The sequence below is a fragment of the Oculina patagonica genome, chromosome 3 (assembly GCF_052425735.1).
Source record: "Oculina patagonica isolate OP01 chromosome 3, crgOcupat, whole genome shotgun sequence".
NCBI lineage: Eukaryota > Metazoa > Cnidaria > Anthozoa > Scleractinia > Oculinidae > Oculina > Oculina patagonica.
The window spans coordinates 1,233,392-1,258,032 of NC_135760.1; the positions used below are offsets into that span (position 1 = coordinate 1,233,392).

Below are 24,641 nucleotides of genomic sequence, written 5' to 3' on the forward strand. Positions count from 1 at the left end.
CACTGAGTCCATCAAAATCAATCTTTAGGTTCCAATCTATTTAACTTGTTTAAATTTCTATGTTTTGTCAACAGGACATGGAATCAGAAGCAGAAAGGTCCGTACGTTTTCTGTCTGTTCTCTTCTAAATGCAGCACTCTCAGGCAATTTCCAGTATGTCAGTTGTACAATGAAAAAAAAACTGAGTCGATATATTCTCGTTTTTCCATATTAAAAGTCCTATAAATATTCAGAAGCATGTTAAATGAAAAGCATCATACAAATGCCGGCCACCAGCTGCAGTTTTTTTTATTAATTTTTACAATATCTTTAAATCTGCTGGTATTTCCAAACTTCTCTGCCAAATAAAGGGCCAATAATTGTCTATGAAATGTATCTACAAGAGGTTTGCCAGAGCAAACATTCCAAACGAGCTTACATTGTTCCAGTTGCCCAAAAGTTATCATAAATATTTGAAATAAAGTTTTCCTGATGTGAATGTTTGCAAACATTGGGCCAGCCTCGTTTTCCAATTATGCTGGCAAGGCAGGTGGTAAGTGGAGGCAAAAGTATAAATAATGGATATTGATTCATGGCTTGGAACCAACAATGAGAATGAAGATATCGCATCTTCCTTGGTGAAAAAAAAAACTGAACAAGAGAAGTTAAATAAAAATATTTTGTTAACGACCAGCAATGCAACATGGCGGCGATTGCGTAACCAAACCAAGATTTCCTTACGCATTCCCTTACGGTGTGAACCATGTTGTGGCCCGCTGGATAGCTCGATAATAGTAAGCAGCATTCCGGTACTGAACAGTGAATGCTTTATATAACCAAATAAACTCAACTAGCTCCAAAATATTAAATGTTAGCCAATTATCCTTTGTAACCAGTCAGTACATACTCGAGATGCCAATTTACGGCCAGCCGATTTCAGTCTTCATTAGTACGTCTGCGTGCCTGCAGACGTCTCATTTTTAACTCGGAAAAGAGTTGTAGTGGGCGAAGTGAATTCACTCCATCACTCCTTCACTCGTTTCCTGTTATACATATGCACGCAATGCGTGCAAGTGTTTTAAGGCCTCTAGAGAATTAGACCTTTTCTCTGATACCTACATGTCTTGTTAAATTACATAAAACTAACATGCTTAGTCACCAACCGAAATATTGTATTAATGTCAGTTTTCTTAAAATAACATTATGATATCTATTCAGCTATAAGCCGAGACCGTAAACCTTTGGTTTTTTAGAACCAGTTAGAAAAAACTAACCCTAAACACTCAGCTAAAGATGAATTGATTTCAGTACGATTTGGTGAAAAAAAAAATCGCTCGACTTATAGCCAGCGATATTATTATTATTATTATTATTTTTCGTAACCTTCAAATAACAAAAAGGAAAAATAAAAAGAAAGAAATCAATTTGCAACAAATGGGAACTCTATCCCTTGGCCTTTCGGTCTGCTCTCGATCAGTATTTGATGACAATCAAAGTAAAGTAAACAGAAGTTTAGAAAGTTTAACATCATTTGTATTAGCAAACCTTTATTTGTCAGTTTGTTGTTTTCGATTCTTGTTTCATAATAACTTTTCCGAGTTTAGTGGCTCATAGCCACTTTTAGTTATTCTAATAGGCAAAGACACATGTCAGCTCTGAGCGTTTGATGAAAACAATGTTCTCTTGTTTATTATCAGTTTCTTTGTCCTCGTCACCTGTCTCCTTGACATTTGATTAATACTTGAAGGAGAAATTGAATTTTGACCACTCCTGGGAATTTGAGAGTTCAAAGGATTTGTCCCAACAGTTTTTAACCGTACTTACTCGTTTTATTATCAAAAGCGTTTTTGCTATTGAATGATACACTAAGAACTAAAGAGGATTGAAATAAAAAGCTCAAGACTTTAAGTATGATTAATAAGTGTTTTTTAACGCATTCTAGTTCCTTTGAAACTGCATATTAGTGCTTCATTTCCATGACAAAAGGAAACGCGGACGAAAAAGATCAACAAAACACATAATATGCCAAGACCTCTGAAGCGTTGCCAGATAGTCAAACGGAGCGCATTGAGCTGGAAGCGGCGTATCAACGGACTGATCAGTCAATACGAGCAGAATGATGCTGATGTCGGAGCTGAAAAGTCTTCATTTCTGGGCAAGTGCCCTGGTGGAGTTTCTCGCAACTTTCTTTTTCATTTTCCTGACAACTGGCACCACCATTACATGGAATCCGCTCCATCCACCGTCCACGGAACTGATTTCTTTGTCATTCGGGTTCAGCATTGCCACCTTGGCCATGTGCAGTTTGCATCTTAGTGGCGGGCACATCAACCCCGCCGTCAGCATTGCCATGATGGCGATAAGGAAAGTGTCTGTTCCTCGTGGGATAACTTATGTTATCTTTCAACTGGCCGGAGGTGAGTGTACCATTAAAAACGTGCATATTTGTTACATAATTATAAAGTAATGTAAACAACTTAAGTTCTACCTTTCTTACTCAGTGATTTGGTGGACAGAAGAGGTCCAAAACGGACTAAAGGAATCCTTAGATAAAAAAATGTCTACAGATGTAAAAAGGAGCCTTCGTTTCGGACACTGCGTCTCCGGGTTTAAACCGAGCAGGTCTCTTGTAATGCCAACGATCTTAATAGCATACGTAGAGCTGAATTACCATAGAAAAGGTTGTCAGCCATTTCGAAGTGAAAACAAAGCATAAAACGGCGCGTACAAATTCCGTTTTCCAACCAATTTGGTAAACCCAAACTGCACACCCAAAATCGGCTTCCTCGCGAGCTCTGTCTCGCCAATACCCTTAAATAGAAATGACTTCTAACCTTCTAATGATTACAGAAAGAGAATTTTTTACGGCCGACCTTTTGCAATTAACAGCGTGGAACCGTAAAAATTCGCATTAATAACATTTTTAAATATTTCCAATAGTTGTAGCTGGAATACAGCAGAACGACCAACCAAAAGTTGGTCATGGTTCTGTTCGGGACTTCATATGTAACAAACTTTCCAAATACGTCGTGTAGTAACTAATGGTTCGTAGTTAAATCGTCTGTAAAACCACCGCATTTTTGTTTAATTCTATCAGTTGAGTAAAAATCTGCTGCATTAGGGTGGAGATTGAACTTTTCTTGTGGCCCCTTTAACGGAGTTGTGTTAAATAGGAAATCAGCACACTAGCCTTAAAGAAAATAGCATGGCAGGTATTTGGCTGGACCACTACTGGTAAAAATTCTAATAATATTTCGAATGTTTTCAGCTAAGAAAGCTTTCTTTCTACACATGACTTAACATTCCTCTTATAAGGACATAAGTGGATCGAACTCAAGCTCATGAATTAAGTTGTTTTTATCACTTATCTAACTGAGGCCCTCTAGCGGCTTAGAATTATCAGATGCGCAACACAATGCGTCGTTGAAAGGAACGTTTATCTAATTTTGGATTTGAACTTTTTGTGACTATGCTTTGAAGACAAAGATGGGGGTTCACTGCCGCCAATTTGATTGTTGTTCATTGTTTATCAGCAAAAGCACCTCTATCAACTGACGTCTTCAGCAACAAACTTGTCAAGGGTCTGAAGAGCTGTCGAATACAAATGCAAATGGCCCTTCTTGTAAAGCTTCGTTGTTTTCCGTTTGCGCAAAGTTTAATCAAGAGAAACGAATAGCGTGTCCTTTTAATCCCGAAAACAGATCATCTTTGAGTTATGAAATGATATTTATACACAAACAATTATCACCCACAGGCGTCTTTTGTTTTTAAGCTATTATTTTTAGAAAATACATGTTCGGTTTTGGCAATTATTTAACGCCAGTGATGCCAAGCGGGATCGGGTTATAACGAAGGTATTAATCGGTTCATATATAGATCTTATCAATTGTTGGCGGCGTTATTGGTAGTTTGTTACGATAATTAAAATTAAGTTCAAGTGGAAATCTTTAATCAGTTTCAAGCTCAAGCCAGCAGGCTCATTTATCCTTTTAAGTCGATAATGTTTTGCAATGCATCGATACCTTAATGCTTGGATGAGGAATTAAAATCTCCTTACGGACTGGAAGTTAAGGAATTTATAGAAAGAACTTTCTAGCAATCAATTAAAGTAGATCGTCGTGTTTTTACTGAATATTGGATAGCCAGAAGGCAAGAAATAGCTCATAATATTGCCAAGCTATTGTGCGCAATGTTACAGATAGTGGATACATGTTTAAATTGTTGCGCGCAAGAAGAAAGCGTTTCAACCTCTGCAAAATGACGCACAACAATTTCTGGGGTAGCCACACGGTACAATTCGAATATATGCGCGCAATGGCGAGTTCGGGTATTGCGGAGTCTTGTATGTTTCTGAATATTTATTTATACGTTTTTTTCTTTCAACAATTTACAGAAAGAACTTTCTAGCAATCAATTAGGAATAAAAGATTGTCATGTTCTTGTCGAATATAAGATAGCCAGCCAGAAGGCAAGAAATAGCTTAAAATATTGCCAAGCTATTCGTATTGTGCGCAATGTTACAGATAGTGGATACATGTTGAAATTGTTGCGCGCAATGTTGCAAAAGAAGAAAACGGTACTACTTCTTATGCACAACAATTCTGAGGTGGTCTCACAGTGTAATTCAGATATTGCGCGCAATACTGTGTTCGAACCTTGAGTCTTGTAAGTTTCTGAATATTAATTTCTTTTTTTCTTTCTATCAACTCGACAATCGTTGTGTTTCTGTGTGAGCTTACACGAAGTAGAAGTCCCACACACTGTCATCGTCGAGCTTTTCTCGTGTAAACATTCTTTGTAAAATGCCTATATAACGACACCTTACATTCTACGCAGGCTAAAGATATAATGGATTTCCGGTTCCAGTAATTGGTGACCTTGGTCTTACATATTGGTTGATACTTGAATGCAACTGGGATAATTATGAACAGCGAGATTGTTTTTCTTTTAAATCAAGGTTATGCCACAGGAGAAACGTACCACTCTAATCTGTGATTATTTTATTTTTGTATTACTTGCATGTTAAACAACCGCTAAATAAAACTAATTTGTAGAGTAACATTGCAATGTAAACGAGTGCACGTAAACGAGTGCAATCAATCAAGTGCAATCATGCTTTTTGGATAGATAAAAGAACAGCTTTCTAGCGAACATAACATGATCTGAAATTAAACGTACAAACCAAACAGTAAAACTTTGCACGCTTTGCGGACCGTGTATTAACGTCGTAATTAAACTTGCATATAAAGATATACTTCAAATTGACCGCTGCTCAGCATTAACCATTTTTCATTCGTTTTTTTTTTCAAGGAATTGCAGGCTCGGCAGTATTGAAATACATCACACCGGAAGAGAAACGCGGAACACTGGGTGCCACTGTCCCAGGCCCTGGCGTGACTGCGGGACAAGCGGTTGGCATCGAGATTTTGCTGACATTCCTTCTGGTCTTCACTGTATGCGCTAGCACGGACTCCAAGAGGATGCATTATGGGTACGAGGTCCCATTGTCGATTGGCATTTGTGTGGCTGTATGTCATTTTATTGGGGTGAGTGAACGTTTTGAAAGCCATAATTTTCAGTGATGCTATAGTCAAGTTGTTAGATGGGAGACTAGTGAACTAGCAATAAAAAGCCTTGGTTGCCTACGTCAACAACGCGGCAAGACCATGTTAGTAAAACTTGTAGGATGTAATATTTTATTTTCTCTCTGTACGCATTACGGGCCTATGATGTTATTTTACTCTCTCTGCACGAATTGCAAGCCTATGATGCTAAGTAATTATCTTGCTCTCTGCATGCATTGTGTGCCTATCATCGAAAAGAATTATCTAGCTACGGTAGTTTGTTAGTGGCGTGGTGTGACAACATTCTAATGTCTGTACTCTCTTTAAGAAAACGGCGCTTGACCAACGAGCGCGGGAGAAATACACATTTATTGTTTAAAATTTAAATATCATTTTGTGTTGTCATTTTAGATTGGTTTCACAGGAACTGGCATTAATCCCGCACGCTCGTTTGGTCCAGCGGTCATTATGAATACAGATGAGATCTGGGAAGACCACTGGGTAGGTGAAATAGTCTGACCTTTCGTTAATTCTATTTTTTATTGTCGTTCCAGCAAAGTTGAGGTTGTTTGTGTGTCGCGAACGCATTAATTTTGACAAGGTACTGGTATATCTTCCACAGCTACCAACAGCTTTTCGTCTAAAATGCAATGAGTAGGTATTTAGGGAACACTCGCAAGCTACTGCAAAAAGTAGATCTCTTTTGCCACATGAAAAGTTAAATCATGTAGTAATCGATTTCTGGATTTCTGCTATGTTTCTCCATAGTAAACTATGGTTTTACACACTGTATATGTTCATAAAAGAATTTCTCAATGACTTTCATACTTAATAAAAAAATTCTTGAATGATAGAACCATCTTGTACAGCAACATAAACAATATCAATAACTTGAGAGGGCAAATCAAAAATTTATTAACAGATACTGACTTTTTAAATATCGCCATGAAAACAAGTTCTTCGCAACGATCAACCAGAAGAAGGGCCGTTCCACCAACCTTTCTTGTATTTCAAATTTAAAGTTATATCTGATACCTCGCAGAATCACTCAGGCTGATGATCTCTAAGTGCGTGAAACTTAAGTTACAATTACTTTCTGTTTTATATTTGAATTTCAAAATTCTAATCTTTGTTTAATTGGTGGAAAATCAGTGTGTTCTATTGGAAATCCGTGAATCTGATTGGCTCTCCCATTGTTTTCCATTCGCTAACAATACACGATCGCGTGCGTGTTGCACTAGAAAAGGACAATTATTAATGAGTTTGGACTCAAAAAAAAATACGTGCAAGGGCCAGTGTAGGCTTTGGACTGAGTTTTTATTTTTTTCTCTTTGTTTTGGGGGTGCGGGTTTTCGGGGTTGTCTTAACTGTTTTGAAATTAGTAGTAGGCAGCTATACCCATAAAAACATTTTCTGTGAACATCTAAAAGAAGATGTCAATCTAAATATAGAAATATCGATTTATTTTTTAAGACGCGCCGAAACAACTTGAAAAGTTTAGCCTTAATTTTTCAAGTTGCAACCATTTCCATTCGAGCCATTTACAGCCAAAGACGTTCGTTAACAGTTTCATTGCTCTAACATAACAATTTTTATAAAAAATGGACTATTAGTTTTAGGTTTCCTGCGACAAAAGTATACATTTTGGTTGTTCAAAATCAGGTAAAATCCGTAACAAAGTCCCAGGCGTTTAATTCTAAATGCCTTTCTGTCTCTCTCAGGTCTACTGGGCAGGACCCATTGGTGGAGGATTGGTTGCAGCTCTCTTGTACCAGTTGCTGTTCCGGGCCCGTAAAGAGATGGGCCCCACAGCTGGGTCCGTTAACGAGTTGGATCTCTACCCAGATTCCAAGCTGTGAGCTGTTGGGGCATTGTAGCAGATATACATTGCCCTAGATTGTTTAGTGATTTTTAGTTGCGGTATTCAATTAACCTAGGTCTTGTCTTTGCATAGCTAGAGATAGCTTGACTAAGAATAGCTGCCAAGGTTTGAGCTAAAAAGTAGATAGTGCTTAAAATTGCGCTTTGTTTTTCTATGGCTAAATGGGTCTTTAAAGTTAAATTTTTACTGTCTCTGTGTCGTTAAGAGGGGCTGTATATATTCAAGATTGCGCTTCACATATAAACTTTTAAAATTATTTGCAGGGAGTTTCGTGGATATCAAAATCAAATCAAATCAAACTTCATTTACACTAGGGTGACACCTAGTAATTATTTAGCTAACTATAAACCTTGCTGAAGGGCAAATCAAATGGAAATTATCAGCTCTTGTTTGACAGGTCGCTTTTTCAATAATTTTTTGTGTTCCCTCTAAATCTTGAAAAATCTTAGTCAACGGGTTTGATTAATTTAGACTATGTAATATCACCTTAGATAACGGCAATATTTGCAAAGAGTTTAGGATCCTGTAAGGATCCACACATTTTGATAAACTTGTTTAAAGTACTAGTTTTGGAGTTTGTTTTTTTTATGCAAGGACAATTTCCTCTCCGTGGTCAATTTCTCTATTCTCCTGACCTGCATTTCTGACTTTGCATCGATACTTTTAGGAGAAATTAGATCTTGATTTTGATGCAGTTCCAAGGGTTACTGAAGCTGTCGAGTTCAAGGCTTTTTTCAACTTTGTTCGAGTTTGCTCATTTTAGAAAGTTCCTCCGTCGCTGTTTGTGCGTAATTATAAATGCTTGATTTTATACAAAATATCCAAAAGCAATTTAGGATTGCATAACATATTCCATGCATTTGGACAGTATGTACTACGTAATAGGAAAATAGTAAAACTTGTGTAAAATATATTCGGTGAGTCAGTAAAATAAATGTCAGTTCTTTACCATCCTTGCTCATTTTTTGTCTACCATAAGCTCTTGGGTGCTTTTCTATCTTAGTAAAAGCAATAAATTCTACGCAACGCAAAGATAGATGGATTTTCTTGAAACATTCGGCTTCCTATGAAATTTTCAAAATAAGGTTGAGAGGGCAACTCCACGCTGAACGAAAGAAAGCTGAGTACAGTTCTTCGTCCCCGACGAAGTGATAGATGAACTGAATTAAGTCATTTTTAACGCTAACTGAGTCCTTTACTTCTGGACCGGTGTAAGAAATGTCACTGACTAAATGGTGTCTTATGGTAAGCTAGGTTTGCCTGTAGAAGAACATGACATTCGCTGTTTATGTTCTTTTTGTAAGAAAGAAAATTTAGCCCGGGTGTCGACCCCGGTGGTCAATCATGCATACCTAGGACCTCATAAGCAGGAAGCCAGTCCGACCGCCACGTGGTCAACTAAGCCACTTTTAAGGCTCTACTAACATTTGCATACCTTAAGGTTACTATTTTTAGCGGCTTCTAATTTTAGTGTTTTTTTTCTTCAAAGCAGGATTAAGCGACTATTTAATTTAGCGATTTTCCGAAATATTTAAAAAGGTAGTGATATTGTGCAAACCAGTTTTTAATGAACATATAGCTAAGATGGAAATAAATGTTCTGTAAAAGAAGAAACTCACTTGAAATTGAACGAACATTTGCATTGCCAAAAAGAACAAAGTTACCGGTATCTATTTTTAATAGAATTTTTCAGGTCGACCATGCTTAATTTTGTTTGACCGAGACAAATTTTAGCGAGCACTAAATTTAGCGATTTTTGTCCAACTCGCTAAAATCGCTAAAATTAGTAGCCGCTAACAATAGTAACCTTAAGGTATGACTAGAAGGCTTGGATACCTAGTCAAAGCATGGTTTCCAAGCTCCCTCACGAATCCCCGCCAAGATTTATAAACGTTTGGGCGAAAGAACAGAAAAAAGTAAACATTTCCCATTTTTATCGACAGCAGTAAGTGACGGTCTCGTTTCAGCTCATTTTAAACTTCAATGACGCAAATATGATTTTTCAAGATGGTAAAATGGAGTTTCGTTCACGTTCATTTTGGAAGGAAGTCGCCGCCGAATTTTTAGCAACACTTCTGTTCTTATTTATGGTGTGCGGAACAGTGCTACCGTGGACCAACTCTCCACCCTCTGTTATGCACATCGCTTTTAGCCATGGACTAAGCATTGCGACTTTGGCGATGGCAGTTTTACACATTTCTGGAGGACAACTTAACCCAGCTGTGACTATCTCTATGATGGCAGTTGGAAGGGTTTCAGTGTTGAAAGCTCTCTTCTTTATCGTGGCCCAATGTGTTGGAGGTAAGGATTCGTTAAAAAAATCAAACTTCACAGAGTGGACGTAAATACGCGTCCGCTAGCTTTTATAAAGCAAATTTTTCCTAAGATCCAAAAGATTTTGCGGTTAGAATGAATATTTTGATTTATTCAACAAAAGCAACAGCATGGTCAGCTTTAGGAGGGGTCTCAGGAAAGTCACGAGATTTCACACTTGCTACACATTTCTCTATCCGCCTTGACGGATAAACCAGTGAACTTGCTTTCAGCTGCTTTAGTCGAATTTTTTAATCTATGTACGTTCTCTTGTGAGGCAGAATTGAAAGTAAACACATAGTGACATAACGTGACAGTCCCATATAAGCTCACTTTATTTACATACCCTAACCTTGTAACCAAACCTCGTTTGTGTTCTTTTAATTTGAATGAAAAAAAAAACAAGGCAGAACGAATAATAACTCAGCTTTTAACTTTAGTAATAACTCAGTTGTTTTTCTTTAAGACATTACTAGTCGTTTTCATGCTTCATTTAAAGAATTATCTAATTCAAAGCAACAAATATCACGAAAACAATTTGAGCGTTAAGCGTGCATTGAAAAAGCAATATAAAAACTTCGGCGTGAGAGAATTTGCTTTGTCATAAATCAAGTGAGAAACTTAAAGCCAGGAAATTGAGGTCACTTGAAACGATTGTATAAAGCCAAACGAAGATTATTTTTAATTATGTAGACAATATCTCAATATCAAATGGTGTCACAGAAAATTGCCAAAAGAATGAAAGCTCTTGAAAAGCGATAATACAATTAACGTGAGCAATTCGAATTCAGATCAAATGAGATTTGACAAAGGAAAATATATCGAGCAAAACGTAAGAGTTCAAAGCGATGTAATGAAATATGCGGTCATGAAAATACTCAACAGGATTCTTCCGTTTCTTTAAGAGATACTGTATAAAAGTTATTGCGATCAAAGTTCATAATGAGGTGGATATAGCTGTGACGACTAGATTTAAGATGTTACAGTAAACTGTGGAAAATGAAGAAAATTTACTCTTCTTTTACTTATATGCTGTCTTACAGATTTTCTTCTACCCTTTTCTATGGGCAGATACCACTGACTAAAATAAATGTATAAGAAAATTGACAGCCGTTTCTGAACGGAGTGAGAAAGTCGTCTGTAGTAATCTCATTCTATCGACCGTCTCAGAGCAACCTCATACCATCAATGTTCCGACCGCTACCGTGCACTGTCCATGCAAACAATGCTCATCCGAAGGAACACGGCCGCAGAACTGTCCCCGGACCACTACCACAGAACACTGGCTAAGCACAGACCCGGAGTGAGCCGCCAGACGCCCACACGAGATCGCCGGGAGGGGGGACTGACCATGAGTCGAGAGAAGATGACGCTGTGGGCGCGACGACGACGAGCCGCGCCCCCCCTGAGGCCCACCCCAAGGGGCCACGGTGGACGACAGCCCGGCCCCCCACAAACCCACACCGGACGACCGGGACGGACCACGCCGCAGCCCACCGGACAGGAGCGCCAGCCGGCGCGGCCCCAGGACGACGCGCCGAGCGACAGGGAGAGCAGGCGGAGAGACGGCCAAAGCGGGGGACACAGGGACGAAGAGGGCAGACGCGGGTGAAAGAGGCAAGAGTCGCACCCCCGCCACGCGTCATGCCCCCAAGAAGCCACCGCGAAAAAGTGTGAATGACAAAAGAACACGACCCCACAAGGACCAAGTGTACAGCACACGAACCCCCCAGGAAGGGCAGAACCGCCCAGAAATGATAGAACCAGCAGTGATTGAGGGACGGAAGTGTTGCGTCGATGAGATATGTATGCGGCGTGGAGTGGGTAGTAAGAAGATAATGTTTTAGTGTGGCCCCCAGGGAGTGTAGCCTCAGGAGAGAGAGGGGGGGGCGTGAGGGAAGAGGGAAGAGCAGAGGGGGTGTAATTCGGTTAGAATAAGGTCCCAAAGGAGCAGGGGAAGAAGGCGAGAAGAGGAGGAAATCAAAGGCTATCCTCCAGCAGAATTTTTGTTTTCAAAAACCGCACTTTAGACTAAAAAAAACTCTTTTGAGTCTCTCTTTGCATTTTTTCAGGCTGATGCTAATTGGTAAAAAAAAAACATCTACATCTGACGACAACGGAAAATCTAAACCTCTTCTTGGAAATTTTTTTTTGAAAGAAACATGGAGCGAGCAACACTTTGACAAGCAAAAAATACGAGAAATTAAACACAAAAAAGAGCTCAATTTAATGTAGTTTTCAAAATAATAACTCACGCTACGAAGGAGTTGTATTTTGAGGCAAAAGGCAAAAAAGTTCAACAAAATTTGGTCACTATAACCACTCGGCTAGAAAAAGTTAATTCAGTCGAGGTTGTATAGGAAAAAAGTGAATTTTTTCAGAAAAACTACAAAGAGCACCAATAGGGCCCATTCCATAAATGCACGTTATATGGAAAGAAATCACAAAACGTTATCCAACAAACACAAACAACAGCCATTTTCCTGCATTACATGTATCCTTACACACCATAATATAATTATCATTCCCTCATACCGTACGCGCTATGATTCAAATTTACGGGCCGCATTCTATAGTTCTGCCCGCTTTCCGCGCGCAGGTTTGACTTGGAATGTTTCGATCCTTTGTCCAGAGCAAGAGTTATCATGTATTAACAGCTTTATTTACCTCGTTTTACTTGGTCCGCAATGTAAGGGCGCTTTTCATGTGTCAGAACTGGCCGGCCAGACCGGTATACTCGAGAACAGAAAACCTTTGTTAGCCAGATTTTTCCTGTCAACTGGTCAGTCGATACGAAAATATTATACATTGTTGTGGTGGATTTATGGAAAAATCTCGTGGAAAAGGCCCATTTCACATTCAAAACCACTGAACCGGCTAGCCAGTTCTGAAAAATGGAAAACGCCCTAAGAAAATGATCCTTGGTCCGGATCTTACTGGATGGATCTCGAAGTACTCGAACTCGGTTAATAAGAAGTATCGACATTTCTTTCAGTTTTTGTCATGCCAACCTAAATTTGTTTGTCTTCCTTCTTTCCAGCTATTTGTGGGGCAGCCATAGTTTACGCCATCACTCCAAGCCAATCTATTGGCTCCCTAGGAGTCACGGCACCTGCAAATGATGTTTCAACTTCGCAGGCATTTGTTATAGAACTCGTCCTCACTTTCATATTGGTTTTTGTGATTTTTGCTGTCACTGACCCTAGCAGGGGCATGGCAGGGTATGGAGTACCGCTGGCCATAGGAATTTGTGTGTTCATCTGTCTTATGCACGGGGTAAGCACTAATTTATAACATATATAACATTTTTAAAACAAAAAAACTTAATAACAGTTTATGTAAAAAATTCGAATTAATAAATTGACACTAGCTAAAATTATTGTTTTTGGACGTTTCGGCCACTACTGTTGCCTTCTTCAGCAAGATAAAAATGCAAATGTTCAACGGCGTCCTGTTAAAATATTTTAACAGGTTTTAACAGGACGCCGTTGAACATTTGCATTTTTATCTTGCTAAAGAAGGCAACAGTTGTGGCCGTAACGTCCAAAAACAATATTTTTAGCCAGCGTCAACTTATTAATTCGAATTTTTTAACATGCCTGGCTACAACCCGAACATTTTTAACAACATTTTATGTCTCTATGTCATATATAGTATATTAAGTCATTTTTCGCGATGAGCAAAAATGTTGTTACCGAAGTAAACCTCAAAATAACATATAACCAAAGCAGAACATCTTAAAAGTGAGTTTTTTTTATACAAAAGGGGATATGGACAGCTAATAACTGAAGGAGGAAGATTAGAACGGATTGCAACTGATAAACTTGAAAAACGCTAATTAATGAAAAAAAAAAAAACATATATACAAACCATTCGCCACATCGTGGGGAACCTTTTTTTCCTTTTCGCCATACAGACTAATTAATCTCTTCCTTTGGAATCTAATTTCATTCCATTGCAGATCCCGTTCTCTGGGGCTAGTATGAATCCTGCTCGTTCTCTTGGCCCTGCTGTCATTATGAACTCGTGGAAAGACCACTGGGTAAGGTATAACTTGTTATAGATGTCGATGTTGTGACAAACTTCGCGCATACTGCTAGGATTAGTTTTGTCGATAAGTTAGAATGTGTGGAAAAGTGAAGGTATGTGTTAAACTTGATAGAATATGATAAAAGTATTAGTCAGTTAGTGCACATGACGACCCAAGCTACTTGAAAAAATTCTTTAGTATGGAGTATAATAGGCCTGCTATTATTATACCAGAACTGAACACGCACACTTCTAAACACAATCTTTGTCTTTTTATCTGCCATTAACAGATATACTGGGTTGCACCTATCATTGGCAGCCTCCTAGCGACGTGCACATACCAGCTGTTATTTGCACAGAAAAGAACCAATCAGAATACGTTACAAAGTGACAATTACACTGTGGAAATGATGGACCAGAATGATTCCTCAAAATTCATCATTTCTTCCTTGTAGTTTTTGTACATGTTCCGTATTTGTAATAGAAACTTTAAGTAGAGGTATGTAGTGGATAAAAGAGACGATCGATAAAACCTTGTTGATTGAATAATTCTTCTAAAACTAACGAATTTTTGTGATAGCGGTTGTTCTAAGAACTGTCTTCTTTGCCTAGTTCCTCAGTGTTCCTGTACAGCTTTCTTCCCAGGCCTTCACGGTATCGTTGACGTCACTACTCGCTTTGGTGACGTATCCGTATCACGTGACCCGAAGCGGGTTGACGTCGAAGAAAATAAAGGCCTAGGAACTAGGCAAATGGTCGGCAAATGTCGTCCAAAGAAATGAACAAAGTTGTTAGTTTCTAGAGAAATCGTTGTGCTGCATCGATGCACTATTGTGCACTTTGCTCCGACGAAGGCCTAACGCTCGAAACATCAGCTTTTCAAAATTCGTTACGGCTATTGATATTCGTTATTTATCTTAATCATCATCTAAAGAAATCTGACCATAATATTGCGAGTTTCGAAGTCGAAACAGTCTTTATACTTATAATCTGTATGATGTTCTTTCTAGTATGAAGTAAAACATACTTGAACTAGTACTGTTAATAAACAATGCACAACGTCTGAAACTTCAGAGCATTTAACGGGATTACAACCCATGACCACAGTTTTCAGTATTCACACTCGCCGAAAGGCTCGTGTGTATTCTGAAAGAAGCTGAAATATCAAGTTACAGCCCTCCCCGAAAAAACGCCCACAAGAAAGGGACGTTGAACAAATATAAGCCCCCGCAGGGCCTATTAATTTTTCGGAATTTTACGGTATCCCATTTAATATGAATTCATCTGCTCCCACTTAACGCGGAGTTAGAGTTAAGTGCTTCCTGCCTTTCACTAGCTACCTTGCACCTGCAAGCTGCAAAGTAGTCGGTGTAAAGTTTTTCTCCTGTTATTTAAAAGTTATCCAATGGTCCCGAGCGAACAGAACGAAGTGGGACGAGGGCGAGCGAACTAACTGTTTAAAAAGGCCTTTGTCGACACGGATTTCAACAGGTTTTTGAACAGCAGCCAAAATTTACATTTGTGCCGGCGTAGAAAACCTTAAATTAACGGTCCATTTTTGTTAACAATTGCTATATTAGAGAACTGGAACTGTAAACAAGCGCCTTAGGCTGCAGATGGCTAGGATGGAAATAGATTGCAACTTGGAACTACTGATAAAGTTGTTTCCGCGCGTCTTCAAACCTCAATCATGATTTATAGCCGAAGTTTGAATTTTATCCGCAAGTTAAGGTTATATCTTCCTTTAGAGGTTTAAAGGAAATGTTTTAAGGGTTAGGTTGCCTACCACTAATTTAAGAACAGTTTAGTCTAAAACTCTGCGAAATCCCCGTCTCCTTTAAGGTCCTTTAAGGCTGGCTTTTACTGGGCGTTAACACAAGCATAAGCCCAAGCACAAGAACAGGCATGCGTATTATGAGCATAAGCGTGAAATAAGATCTAGAACAAACATATTCATTCTTCTTATGCAGTTGGAAGCTGTAACACAAGAAAACAAAATTGTCCATTTCCCTTGTGCTTGTGCTTACGCTTACGCTTATTATTTCCTAGTGGTGACAACATGCGGTTATGACTATGCTTATGCGATCTACAAGCCAAAAAGAAAGTTTCAAGCCAACAATCAAGTCAGAATAAATGGTAAACAATGTGCGAACGTGGCCTGTCAGTGAACAGGAACCCATGAAAGAACCAATCAGACTCGCGAATTTGCAATACAACACAGCGAATATCTATCAAAAAGTAAATCCCCATAAAGCAGCACGTACTTAAAGGAAGGCCTACAGAAACACGCTGCAACTGAGTTGATTCTAATAATGTGATAAATTAAAAACAAAGGTGCCTTCTGACGCTGGCTAAGTTACTTGTATAGTATTTGTGAGATTAAAGAAGTCTTTTCACATGATATTTACTGTTGCTATAGCACGTGCGAATTAAGTAGAAACAAAAAAAAAAAACTGAAGAAATAAATATCCGGGTTATGTTTAGGAAAATATTACCGTATGTAAATTCTTGCTCGTCGCGAAGTTGGATTAATTCTGCAGTTGATGAAACAAAAATGATTACAAAATAATCAAACACTCGTATCTGACAGAGATTTATTAAAAGGGAACCGTTTATGTGACCGTAAAGAAATTAAATCGAGTCAATTGCTATCTCAAAAATGACGTTAAGGGTAGAAATGATCTCCATAACAAAAATAGAAACCTAAGTAGCTGTCAAGCAAATCGTTAAAGCGACAGTTTTGTATAACAACAGAAAAATCGTGTTAAAATTCAAAACACGGGGTAAGCGCCATCTAAGACGTTTCGAAGCTGAGAGATCGAGTTAAAATGCCAGAGACGCTTGCGCTCCGAAAGCGCAAATTTTGGGTTTGTGTTGGCGCTGAGTTCTTCGCGACGACAATGTTTGTTTTTTTGGTTTGTGGCTCGACGTTAAATTGGTCCATGCCCAGCAGTGCTAGTTTCGTACTGCATATCTCCCTCACGGCTGGTCTTAGTATAGCAACATTAGCTATGGCGATTGGGCATCTCAGCGGCGGCCTCATAAATCCTGCGGTAAGCATTGCAATGATTGCCACACGGAAAATTTCGATTCTGGAAGGAGTATTCTATACGGTGGCGCAGCTTTTTGGAGGTAGGTAAATTAAGAATATTTAGAAAAAAGCTATTCTGCGTGATGGCAAATAATTTTTGACACTTTGGACAGCCAGGAATGAAAATATTTAATAAATATTCAAATAAACCGGTCCGTGGCATGGTTGAAAATTTGTTTGTGCTTTCTAAGTGATTTTCGCGCGTTTAATGGCCATGTTTATAGATGTCTTTTATTGTGACTTCTGAAAAATGAAACTGTAAAAGATTTTTATCCGCTCTTTACAGTAAAAGGCATTAAAAACACGAAACTAAATTTAATTTTCCGATCAAACTCGTACTTAAGGATAAGGGTTTATTTTGGCCTGGGCTGTTCATTTATAATGAGATCGGCTATAAACAACAATTAAACGCTGAACTTTATTTTAAAGCGCAAAGACTACTTGTCGTTAAAGAAGTAGGCCATTAAGCTCCATTCCAAACAGAAGCGTTTGACTGAGTAAATTTTTGAATTGAAGCTGTCAGCACATAAAAAAATTAAAATAAACATGTATGCGTTGTTAATTAAAAGCCACAGAAAAAAAATCACGTTTATGCCATTATTCAATGAAACGAAAGCAAAAGTTATTTATAACCTGGCTTTAATTCTCGAATGAAAAGATCACAGGAACATTGCATTTCTCTTTACAATCTGTTATTTTAAAAAATGCTAACTGCGAGGGAAAATTTAATGGAATTTCAAAAAAGGGAGAATTAATATTTCAAAGCTTGAAGATCGATAGGTATTGCCATAAGCTGCGCTGAAAATAAAATTAATGATACATCTAGTGGAAGCGAATACTGTTTTTTTTATCTCCGGTACCGAAAAGAATGAAAGTGATTAAACTGAAAGGAAATCTGAATATCATTTTAGTTTCCGCGATGTAATTACTGTGCATTAAAATTTAAAATAATTTTGTCTAACTTAATTTGAAATTAGACAAAAAAGTGAAAACCATATATACGCAAGGAAAAACAGAATGTATGAAGGTTTTAATGGAACATGGTGGTTTTCTCATTCGACTTCAAATTTTACTCGCTCTGTCTGAGAAAAAGAGTGTTAGGAATAGTCACATCCGTTTTGTTCTACAATCACTGGCGATTTTTTTGATAACGCTGTTACTTCTTTTGATAAACTCTTCGTAATAAATCTTATCTCCTCAGTTACTAAACATATGCGCACATGTACGTGCCATTTGTCATAATGTACTTGCATTGTAGTTTTTCAATTTAAGTTCGCAGTCGGCGCTTGCCAAAAAGAACATTTCTCATACAATAAAAGAGAAAATTATCATGATCTCCTATAGCGGCCCCTGCAAAGTTTATTACTAGAAATTCTTGCTTCTGAACAATTGTTTTGTCGGTAGTTTTAAAGTGAACACCAGGATGAATGAGGGATGAATGTATATAGATAATAAAAATCGTGAAATGAAATTTCCGGTAATGTATTCATAACTCGCGGTACACCGAACTCAAGCAAATAGCCCGGACAAACGAAACTTGAGCACATTGCAAGAAAGCAAATGTAAATTAATTTTAGTCCTTAGGAGAAAGAAATTGAAAGTTCTGTTACCATAAGAACAAGTGTTCTACACCAGTTTGGTTCGATTTAAAACTGTCGTGGAAACAGTGTCAATCGAATCCAATTTACACTGTCCCGTGTCGCGACATTGTAAACGTTAACGTTTGTACAAATTAAATGTGCACATAAAGATGACATTTGTAATCAACGTTACCTGAAGGTCTTGTATTCCCCGGCAATTCACTTTTAGCTGTTACGAAAACGCTTGATGAAACGACAGACGACATAATTTCAAAATCTATGCAAAACTCTAACACTATCTCTAACTTTATCCATGCAACACTGATAGCTATTTTGAAACCATACAGGAACTCTTCATTTATGAAATATTCCTTTCATTGAATCAGAGAATCGTCGTTTACTAGGAGACTGACAAATCCTTTGAATCTGGTATTATTACTTCAAGTGCGCCATTATCTTGAAAAAGGTTTTGACAATAGCTTTTAAAGTTTGCAATATCCTGCGCCAAAAGAAAATTTTAATCAAGTTTGTACTATAGCGAGGTAAAAAAGAACAATCAGTTTGCCAGAATGAGTTCTGTTTGATGCCCCTGTCTGTACGCTGTACCCATTCAGTCATAAGAGATTGTGATTTCATCCTTTTAATAATTTGCTTCGGTGGATCAGAAAGAGGTGTTACTCGCGGTTTATAAAGATCTCACTTGAACGTAAATTAACACGAACGAACCGTTAGTTCGTGAACGACAGCCATGGCCACTAAGCTCAAACCAAAAAGAAAAACTTTTCGCCCTGCAAATTTGTGTTTTACGTACCACCTTTTTCTTTCCAACAAGCTCGCTAGAAAGAAACGTTCTCAAAGATACCTGTTTTGTGCGGTAACGGATTAACGCTGTCGTTAATGTCTAAAACGAACGACAAGCGACGAACGAACCAACCAACCAATGCAACCAACCGACCAACCAGCCACAAGGAATGAACGAACGAACGAATGAACGAGCGAACGAACGAACGAACGAACGAACGAACAAACGAACGACGGACGACAAGCGACGAACGAACGAACGAACGAACCAACCAAACAACCAAGGAACGAACGACGACGAACGAGGAGTGACGAACGAACGAGCCAACCAACCAACCAACCAAGGAACGAACGACGACGAACGAGGAGTGATGAACGAACGAACCAACGAACCAACCAAGGAACGAACAAACAAACAACGAACGAACGAACTAACGAAATGGAAGAACGTTCTCCGTCATATTACTTTTCATATATTGTCGTCTGCCATCCTGGCCTTGCAGACCGTTTAACAATTTTTTCTAAACCAAACTTTGAAATAAATATATTTTGTTATACCAGGTATTTTAGGAGCAGCACTTCTGTATGGTCTGACACCTTCTGAGGTGCGCGGGAGCCTGGGAGTGACAATGCCTGCGCCTAACCTAAATGGTGCCCAGGCCATTGGAGTTGAGCTCGTTCTCACGTTTGTGTTGGTGTTTACCATATTTGCCGTCACTGATTCGGGGAGAGAACACCGAGGATACGAAATACCGCTGTCTATTGGATTGTGCGTGTTCATATGTCACATGGTCGGGGTAAGTTTATTAGGACCGATTAGGCTTCTGTTGTATAGAATTCGTTGAACGATTGAGCAAAGACCATAGAAAGATTTCAGCGCCAGTATATTGTAAGCTTCTTTCTCTTCCCTTAAAAGGATACTTGCCCTGCAGCCCAGATCATTGCGTTCTTGCTCTTGCCTTCTACATCTGCATTTAATCTAGGCGGTAAAGTCGTGAGATATCACACCAACCTTCCTTGCCTTATCTTCAAATACCTTATTAACTGTCAAAATTTGTTTGGGGCGTTAAAGGCATTAATTGAATTTAAATCTAAAGAATCTTGTGATACTTACTCAAAGCTTAGTTTCATACTGTGTTACAGGACGTATTGGGTTCCAGGATGAATAAATGAAATCTAATCTATAATTCATGGGGCCCTGTTGAGGCAAAAACAATAATTCATGTTGAAGCCAGTTGACGTAAAATTCTAAAGGGCATTACTTAACCATAAATCTTCTCTTTAGTTTACGTACTCCAAGCGTGCTTTTGCGCCAACCTTACATGGATAGGGTTCTTGTTCTAATTTCCCTCCATCATCCCTCACAATACTGCTTATCATATCCATTTAAGAGGGTTGAGAGCTATTTTCTTCGAATGCAAGGCATGGATTAAGTTAGCACGTCTTCACGCAACCCGAGTGCCCGACATACAGGTTATGAGGATCAGAAGAGAAGCTTATCTCCTCTGAAGAATATTGTTTCAATTGATGCAATACAGTTATGAAATCAAAATTAGCTTATTCTCCACGATAAATCGCTAATACCGTGTTATTACAGTAGCTGAATTTAAAAAACGAACCTGTGGCGGCACGCAAATTAAGCTGATTTTCCAAATTCCTAATGTTGTAAGAGGTGAAAATTTGCTGAATCGAAGTAACGATAACCAATGTTTTACGTTGATCTTTTTTCTATTTCAAGATTCCTTTCACTGGGTGCAGTATGAATCCCGCCCGGTCATTTGGCCCCGCTCTGATTACGAACTTCTGGGAACATCATTGGGTAAGTATGGGCAGCCATCTTATGTCCACATACCCTTATTCGTACTTAAGCCGAACAGTTCCAGATTTTTTTCACGAAGTACCGTAAGTCCAACCAAGAACGGTAAAGCGCCAGTAAAAACAAGACCGGGGGTGTACTGAGAAATATTTTATACTGGAGGCTCCGCCCCGAGGTTCGATCCCTTACCCTATCATAAACCATTTTTTCACAGAAACAGCAATCCATTCGTATACCTCCTTTAGAAAATAGCATCCCTTTCACAAACCTACAAAAGGGCTACTGCATCTGTTTTAATTTTTCACTTGACCGTTTGGTGGATCTGTTCAAAATTTTGAAAGGCCCTTTAAATTTCTAAATAACAGTTTTTCCTAGTGCTCTTTTGTATACTTCAACTCGTGAAATCCCTTCCCTTTTATATACCTACAGCCTGAAAAAGGTCTCTCTTTTGGGCGGAGCCTCTCAGTATAGTCCACCCCCCCCCCCCCCCACGTTATTGTTGAACGATAAGTCCATTGAGTGCGTTCTTTAATATAATTCTGACTACACTAACACGAGAAATTCAATGTGAAAGTTTATTGCGCTGATCCATAAATCACTAAAAAACCAAGGCTGTTTTAACAGTAAAAGAATATAACGTCAAGGCAATATTTCAAAAGGCAGGTGCTGCCTTTCTTCTTAAGTGTCGTACAATCCATACACGTTACTCTTATTGAAAACTCCCTAATTCTGCTTTAGGGTGGCCGTTGTGTCTTTTTGCGCCATTTTAAATTTTTTTTTGTTCGTTTCTGCTTGATAGACTCCCTTTTTCAGTTATTCTACTGAATACGTTTTGAGACTACAAGTAAGGGCTCGGATGGGCAGGGAGTGGACTACTAACGCGAAGGGTATACAGTCAACTCTCTCTTAACGGACACCTCTATATGACGGACACCTCTTTAAATCGGACACCTGGTGTCGGTCCCGTCCCTGCCGTTTTTCAGCCATGGTTCTGTTACTAAACTCCCTTTGAGACGGACACCTCTCTAACCCGGACAGTTGGAGCTGGTCCCAACAGTGTCCGTTTTAGAGAGAGTTCACTGTACTCCAATAACAGATGCATTTTTCCAGAAACTCTGATTTTACTGTATGATAAACCGCGTTTTCTTTCTTTCAAGGTTTACTGGGTTGGTCCCATACCAGCTGGAATATTGGCAGCAATTCTGTACGAGAACGTCTTCTCTTTAAGCAAGACAGGGGTAGCTCCATCTTAAACAACGCAAGCGAGACTTTCAGAGAATTTATATCAGGAGAGAAAATGCAATCCGGACTAACAACTGAACATAGTTCCTTTCACTACACGGTCCTAACTCCAGTCACAGAAACATCTAACATTCTTCGTAAACAAGCCAAAATAAAATGCAAGAGCCTTCACAGTCTAGTTTTCAATATTAGGTTCACATTAGGTTCAGGTTTCGCCAGTGTACAAAAATAATCGTTCCCAACATTTTCTAAGCGAGACAAAACGTTTAAGGTAAACCAGCCTGTCAGTGACCACTGCTTTTAGCCTGGTTTATCGGTGGTTGCCTTATGTGGGTAGAAGTGGACAGTATATTAAACCTGGCCACAGTTCTTCTCGTATTCTCCGAATTTCCGACGGAGTATAAACGCAATTTCTTCTGACTGTGTCTAAAATGAACGGCTAGGCACAAAGCAAGAAATTTCATTTAACATAACATAACATGAACTTTATTTAAACTCGAATTGTAGAGTAGCCTGAAAAAGGCTAATATCTTCGAGAAACATAAATTGTAAAAAGGAAAATTTACATTTAAAATCTATTTACATGTACATCTATTTACATGAAAAAAAAAAATGTTAAGATATACCATTATGCCTGAAAGGAGATTCCTTTTAGGAGTCTTTTAAAACCAGTTAAAGTAGGTTCAGATCTTATATTATTAGGTAAGGAGTTCCAGGCCTTAGATGCAAAATAACGAAAAGAGTTGAGGCCATAAGTTTCCGTTAACTCAATGCCAAAGCTTTTGAAATCCATTTTATGCCAAGACATGTTATTTAGTCTGTATTTACGTAAAAATCTGTCCACATCATTACGGGCAACGCACACTTCAGTGAAAACGTATCGTTACACGTTCGTATAGATTGACATTAGTTTGTATTTGCTTCCGACATTTTTGACATCCATCAGTTGCTTTACTGTACATTCTCAGGCAATCAAAAAGTAAAAAACAAAAACACTATTGCACGTGTAGTTTACTGGCAAGTGTACGCCTAGTACAACTTGCCCAATGTCGATTGAATGTCGAAAGTTATCTGTAATTAACTGCGCTGCGCAGTTCTTGCTCTGCAAGCGGTTTTTTTAACTGCGCTGCGCAGTTCTTGCTCTGCACGTCCTTTTTTTTTTTTTTAACTGCGCTGCGCAGTTCTTGCTCTGCACGTCCTTTTTTTTTTTTTTTTTTTTTTTTCTCAGTGACCAGACTGATGCCCCCGCTCGGCCAGGCTGGGGTCACGCAAGGTTTAAAAGCTAGAAAACACTTACTAATGGGAAATTTTCAAATGCTTTGGTCTTAATAAGCATGTTTAGCGTGAGATGCCCGATTTTGAAGCGTTTTATTCAAAGGAAATTCTAAATTTTCATGCGTCGAAAGAAAAATATATTTCAGCGGGCCAGAATCTGTGAATAAATACCATTACGTTGCTGTAAAAGAATGTGCTGACATGACAAGTTTCACTTTCGATCGGCTAGACCTCGAGTCACGTAATTTTTCAAAGCTACATGTATTATCAGCTACCTTTCAAATCTTTGCGAAGCCATTTTAAAATCTTTACTTACAAAATTCAGTGTGAAGTATTTTGAAGCGTTTGAATCGAAGAGAATACTAAAATTTCACGCTTTAAATAAATACGCTTCAGCGGGCAAGAATGTACATTTATTTACATTACGTTTGTGTCCTGGAATGTGCTGGCGTTAGCAAATTTTTACTTTCACAAGGCACTGATCGGCAAAAATCACGCAATGCTCTGAAAGGTTTAAACCTGCTACAAAAGGAAATTAAACAAATCCTCTGGTCTAAACTTAGCATGTTAAGTGTGAAATATTCGACTTTTTAGCGTTATTTATTTTTGGAGCTGTGTCATCTATAGGATACCTGAAATCTGATGGAAAACCACTGAGACAGACATGCCCTGACTTGCAAGGGTTACGTCTTTGGTAAATTAATTCCCCGGGGAATTCCCATTCAGCAAAACACAGGTCTAGTGTTCTTCTCAAATTTGATTTAATTATTTGTAGCTCCAATATTCTGATTTAAAAGATTTTTTTATGTTTCACGGATCAGGATCGTGGGAATTAAATTTGGCCACCATTAGCATATAAGAAAAATGTTTAATTTCGGATGGAACTAGTCAACCATGAAATGTCACGCAAGGTGTTTTCTTACCATCTTGTTTGTCAGTCGCAACATTGTTCGACGCAGGTAAAGAAGATAAGGGGGGAGGGGGGGGGGGGCGGCGCATTTTTTGTTCCCCTGACATGGCTCCCCTAAAGTGCTCACGAGACCAGCGCAGTTGTAAGCTCTAAGAGCTC

General features: G+C 38.7%; 4 protein-coding genes across 5 annotated transcripts in view; 3 read left to right on the forward strand and 1 right to left on the reverse strand.

Moving 5' to 3' along the window:
- The window catches only part of LOC144646094 (monocarboxylate transporter 10-like), a 91,511-nt gene that overhangs the window by 15,194 nt on the left and 51,676 nt on the right, over positions 1 to 24,641 (forward strand). The gene's annotated exons all lie outside the window — the stretch shown is intronic.
- LOC144646093 (uncharacterized) overlaps positions 1 to 24,641 on the reverse strand; it is a 36,579-nt gene that overhangs the window by 7,172 nt on the left and 4,766 nt on the right. For both annotated transcript variants that reach the window (XM_078505617.1, XM_078505618.1), the window contains exon 2: positions 20,354 to 20,437. The gene's annotated coding sequence lies outside the window, so the exon portion shown is untranslated. The remainder of the gene's footprint in view (positions 1 to 20,353; positions 20,438 to 24,641) is intronic.
- LOC144646050 (aquaporin-4-like) lies at positions 1,944 to 8,376 on the forward strand. Its single transcript, XM_078505573.1, has 4 exons — positions 1,944 to 2,396; positions 5,290 to 5,525; positions 5,955 to 6,044; positions 7,265 to 8,376. Exons 1-4 carry the CDS (start codon positions 2,096 to 2,098, stop codon positions 7,400 to 7,402), a joined length of 765 nt encoding a protein of 254 aa, XP_078361699.1. The 5' UTR covers positions 1,944 to 2,095; the 3' UTR covers positions 7,403 to 8,376.
- LOC144645930 (uncharacterized) lies at positions 9,392 to 23,369 on the forward strand. The gene is made up of 10 exons (XM_078505444.1): positions 9,392 to 9,726; positions 12,779 to 13,014; positions 13,700 to 13,780; positions 14,058 to 14,218; positions 14,348 to 14,453; positions 15,738 to 15,890; positions 16,578 to 16,899; positions 19,801 to 20,036; positions 20,978 to 21,058; positions 22,213 to 23,369. The coding sequence occupies exons 1-10, from the start codon at positions 9,420 to 9,422 to the stop codon at positions 22,306 to 22,308; spliced, it is 1,779 nt and encodes a 592-aa protein (XP_078361570.1). The 5' UTR covers positions 9,392 to 9,419; the 3' UTR covers positions 22,309 to 23,369.

What these genes read in the sequence shown, in the direction of transcription:
- LOC144646050 (XM_078505573.1), top strand. Translation starts at nt 2,096, where the DNA reads ATGATGCTGATGTCGGAGCTGAAAAGTCTTCATTTCTGGGCAAGTGCC. An exon ending in TATCTTTCAACTGGCCGGAG is followed by an intron (nt 2,397 to 5,289) that starts GTGAGTGTACCA and finishes TTTTTTTTCAAG; the next exon opens with GAATTGCAGGCTCGGCAGTA. An exon ending in CTGTATGTCATTTTATTGGG is followed by an intron (nt 5,526 to 5,954) that starts GTGAGTGAACGT and finishes TTGTCATTTTAG; the next exon opens with ATTGGTTTCACAGGAACTGG.
- LOC144645930 (XM_078505444.1), top strand. Translation starts at nt 9,420, where the DNA reads ATGATTTTTCAAGATGGTAAAATGGAGTTTCGTTCACGTTCATTTTGG. An exon ending in TCACTACTCGCTTTGGTGAC is followed by an intron (nt 14,454 to 15,737) that starts GTATCCGTATCA and finishes CTTCTTATGCAG; the next exon opens with TTGGAAGCTGTAACACAAGA. An exon ending in ACTTCTGGGAACATCATTGG is followed by an intron (nt 21,059 to 22,212) that starts GTAAGTATGGGC and finishes CTTTCTTTCAAG; the next exon opens with GTTTACTGGGTTGGTCCCAT.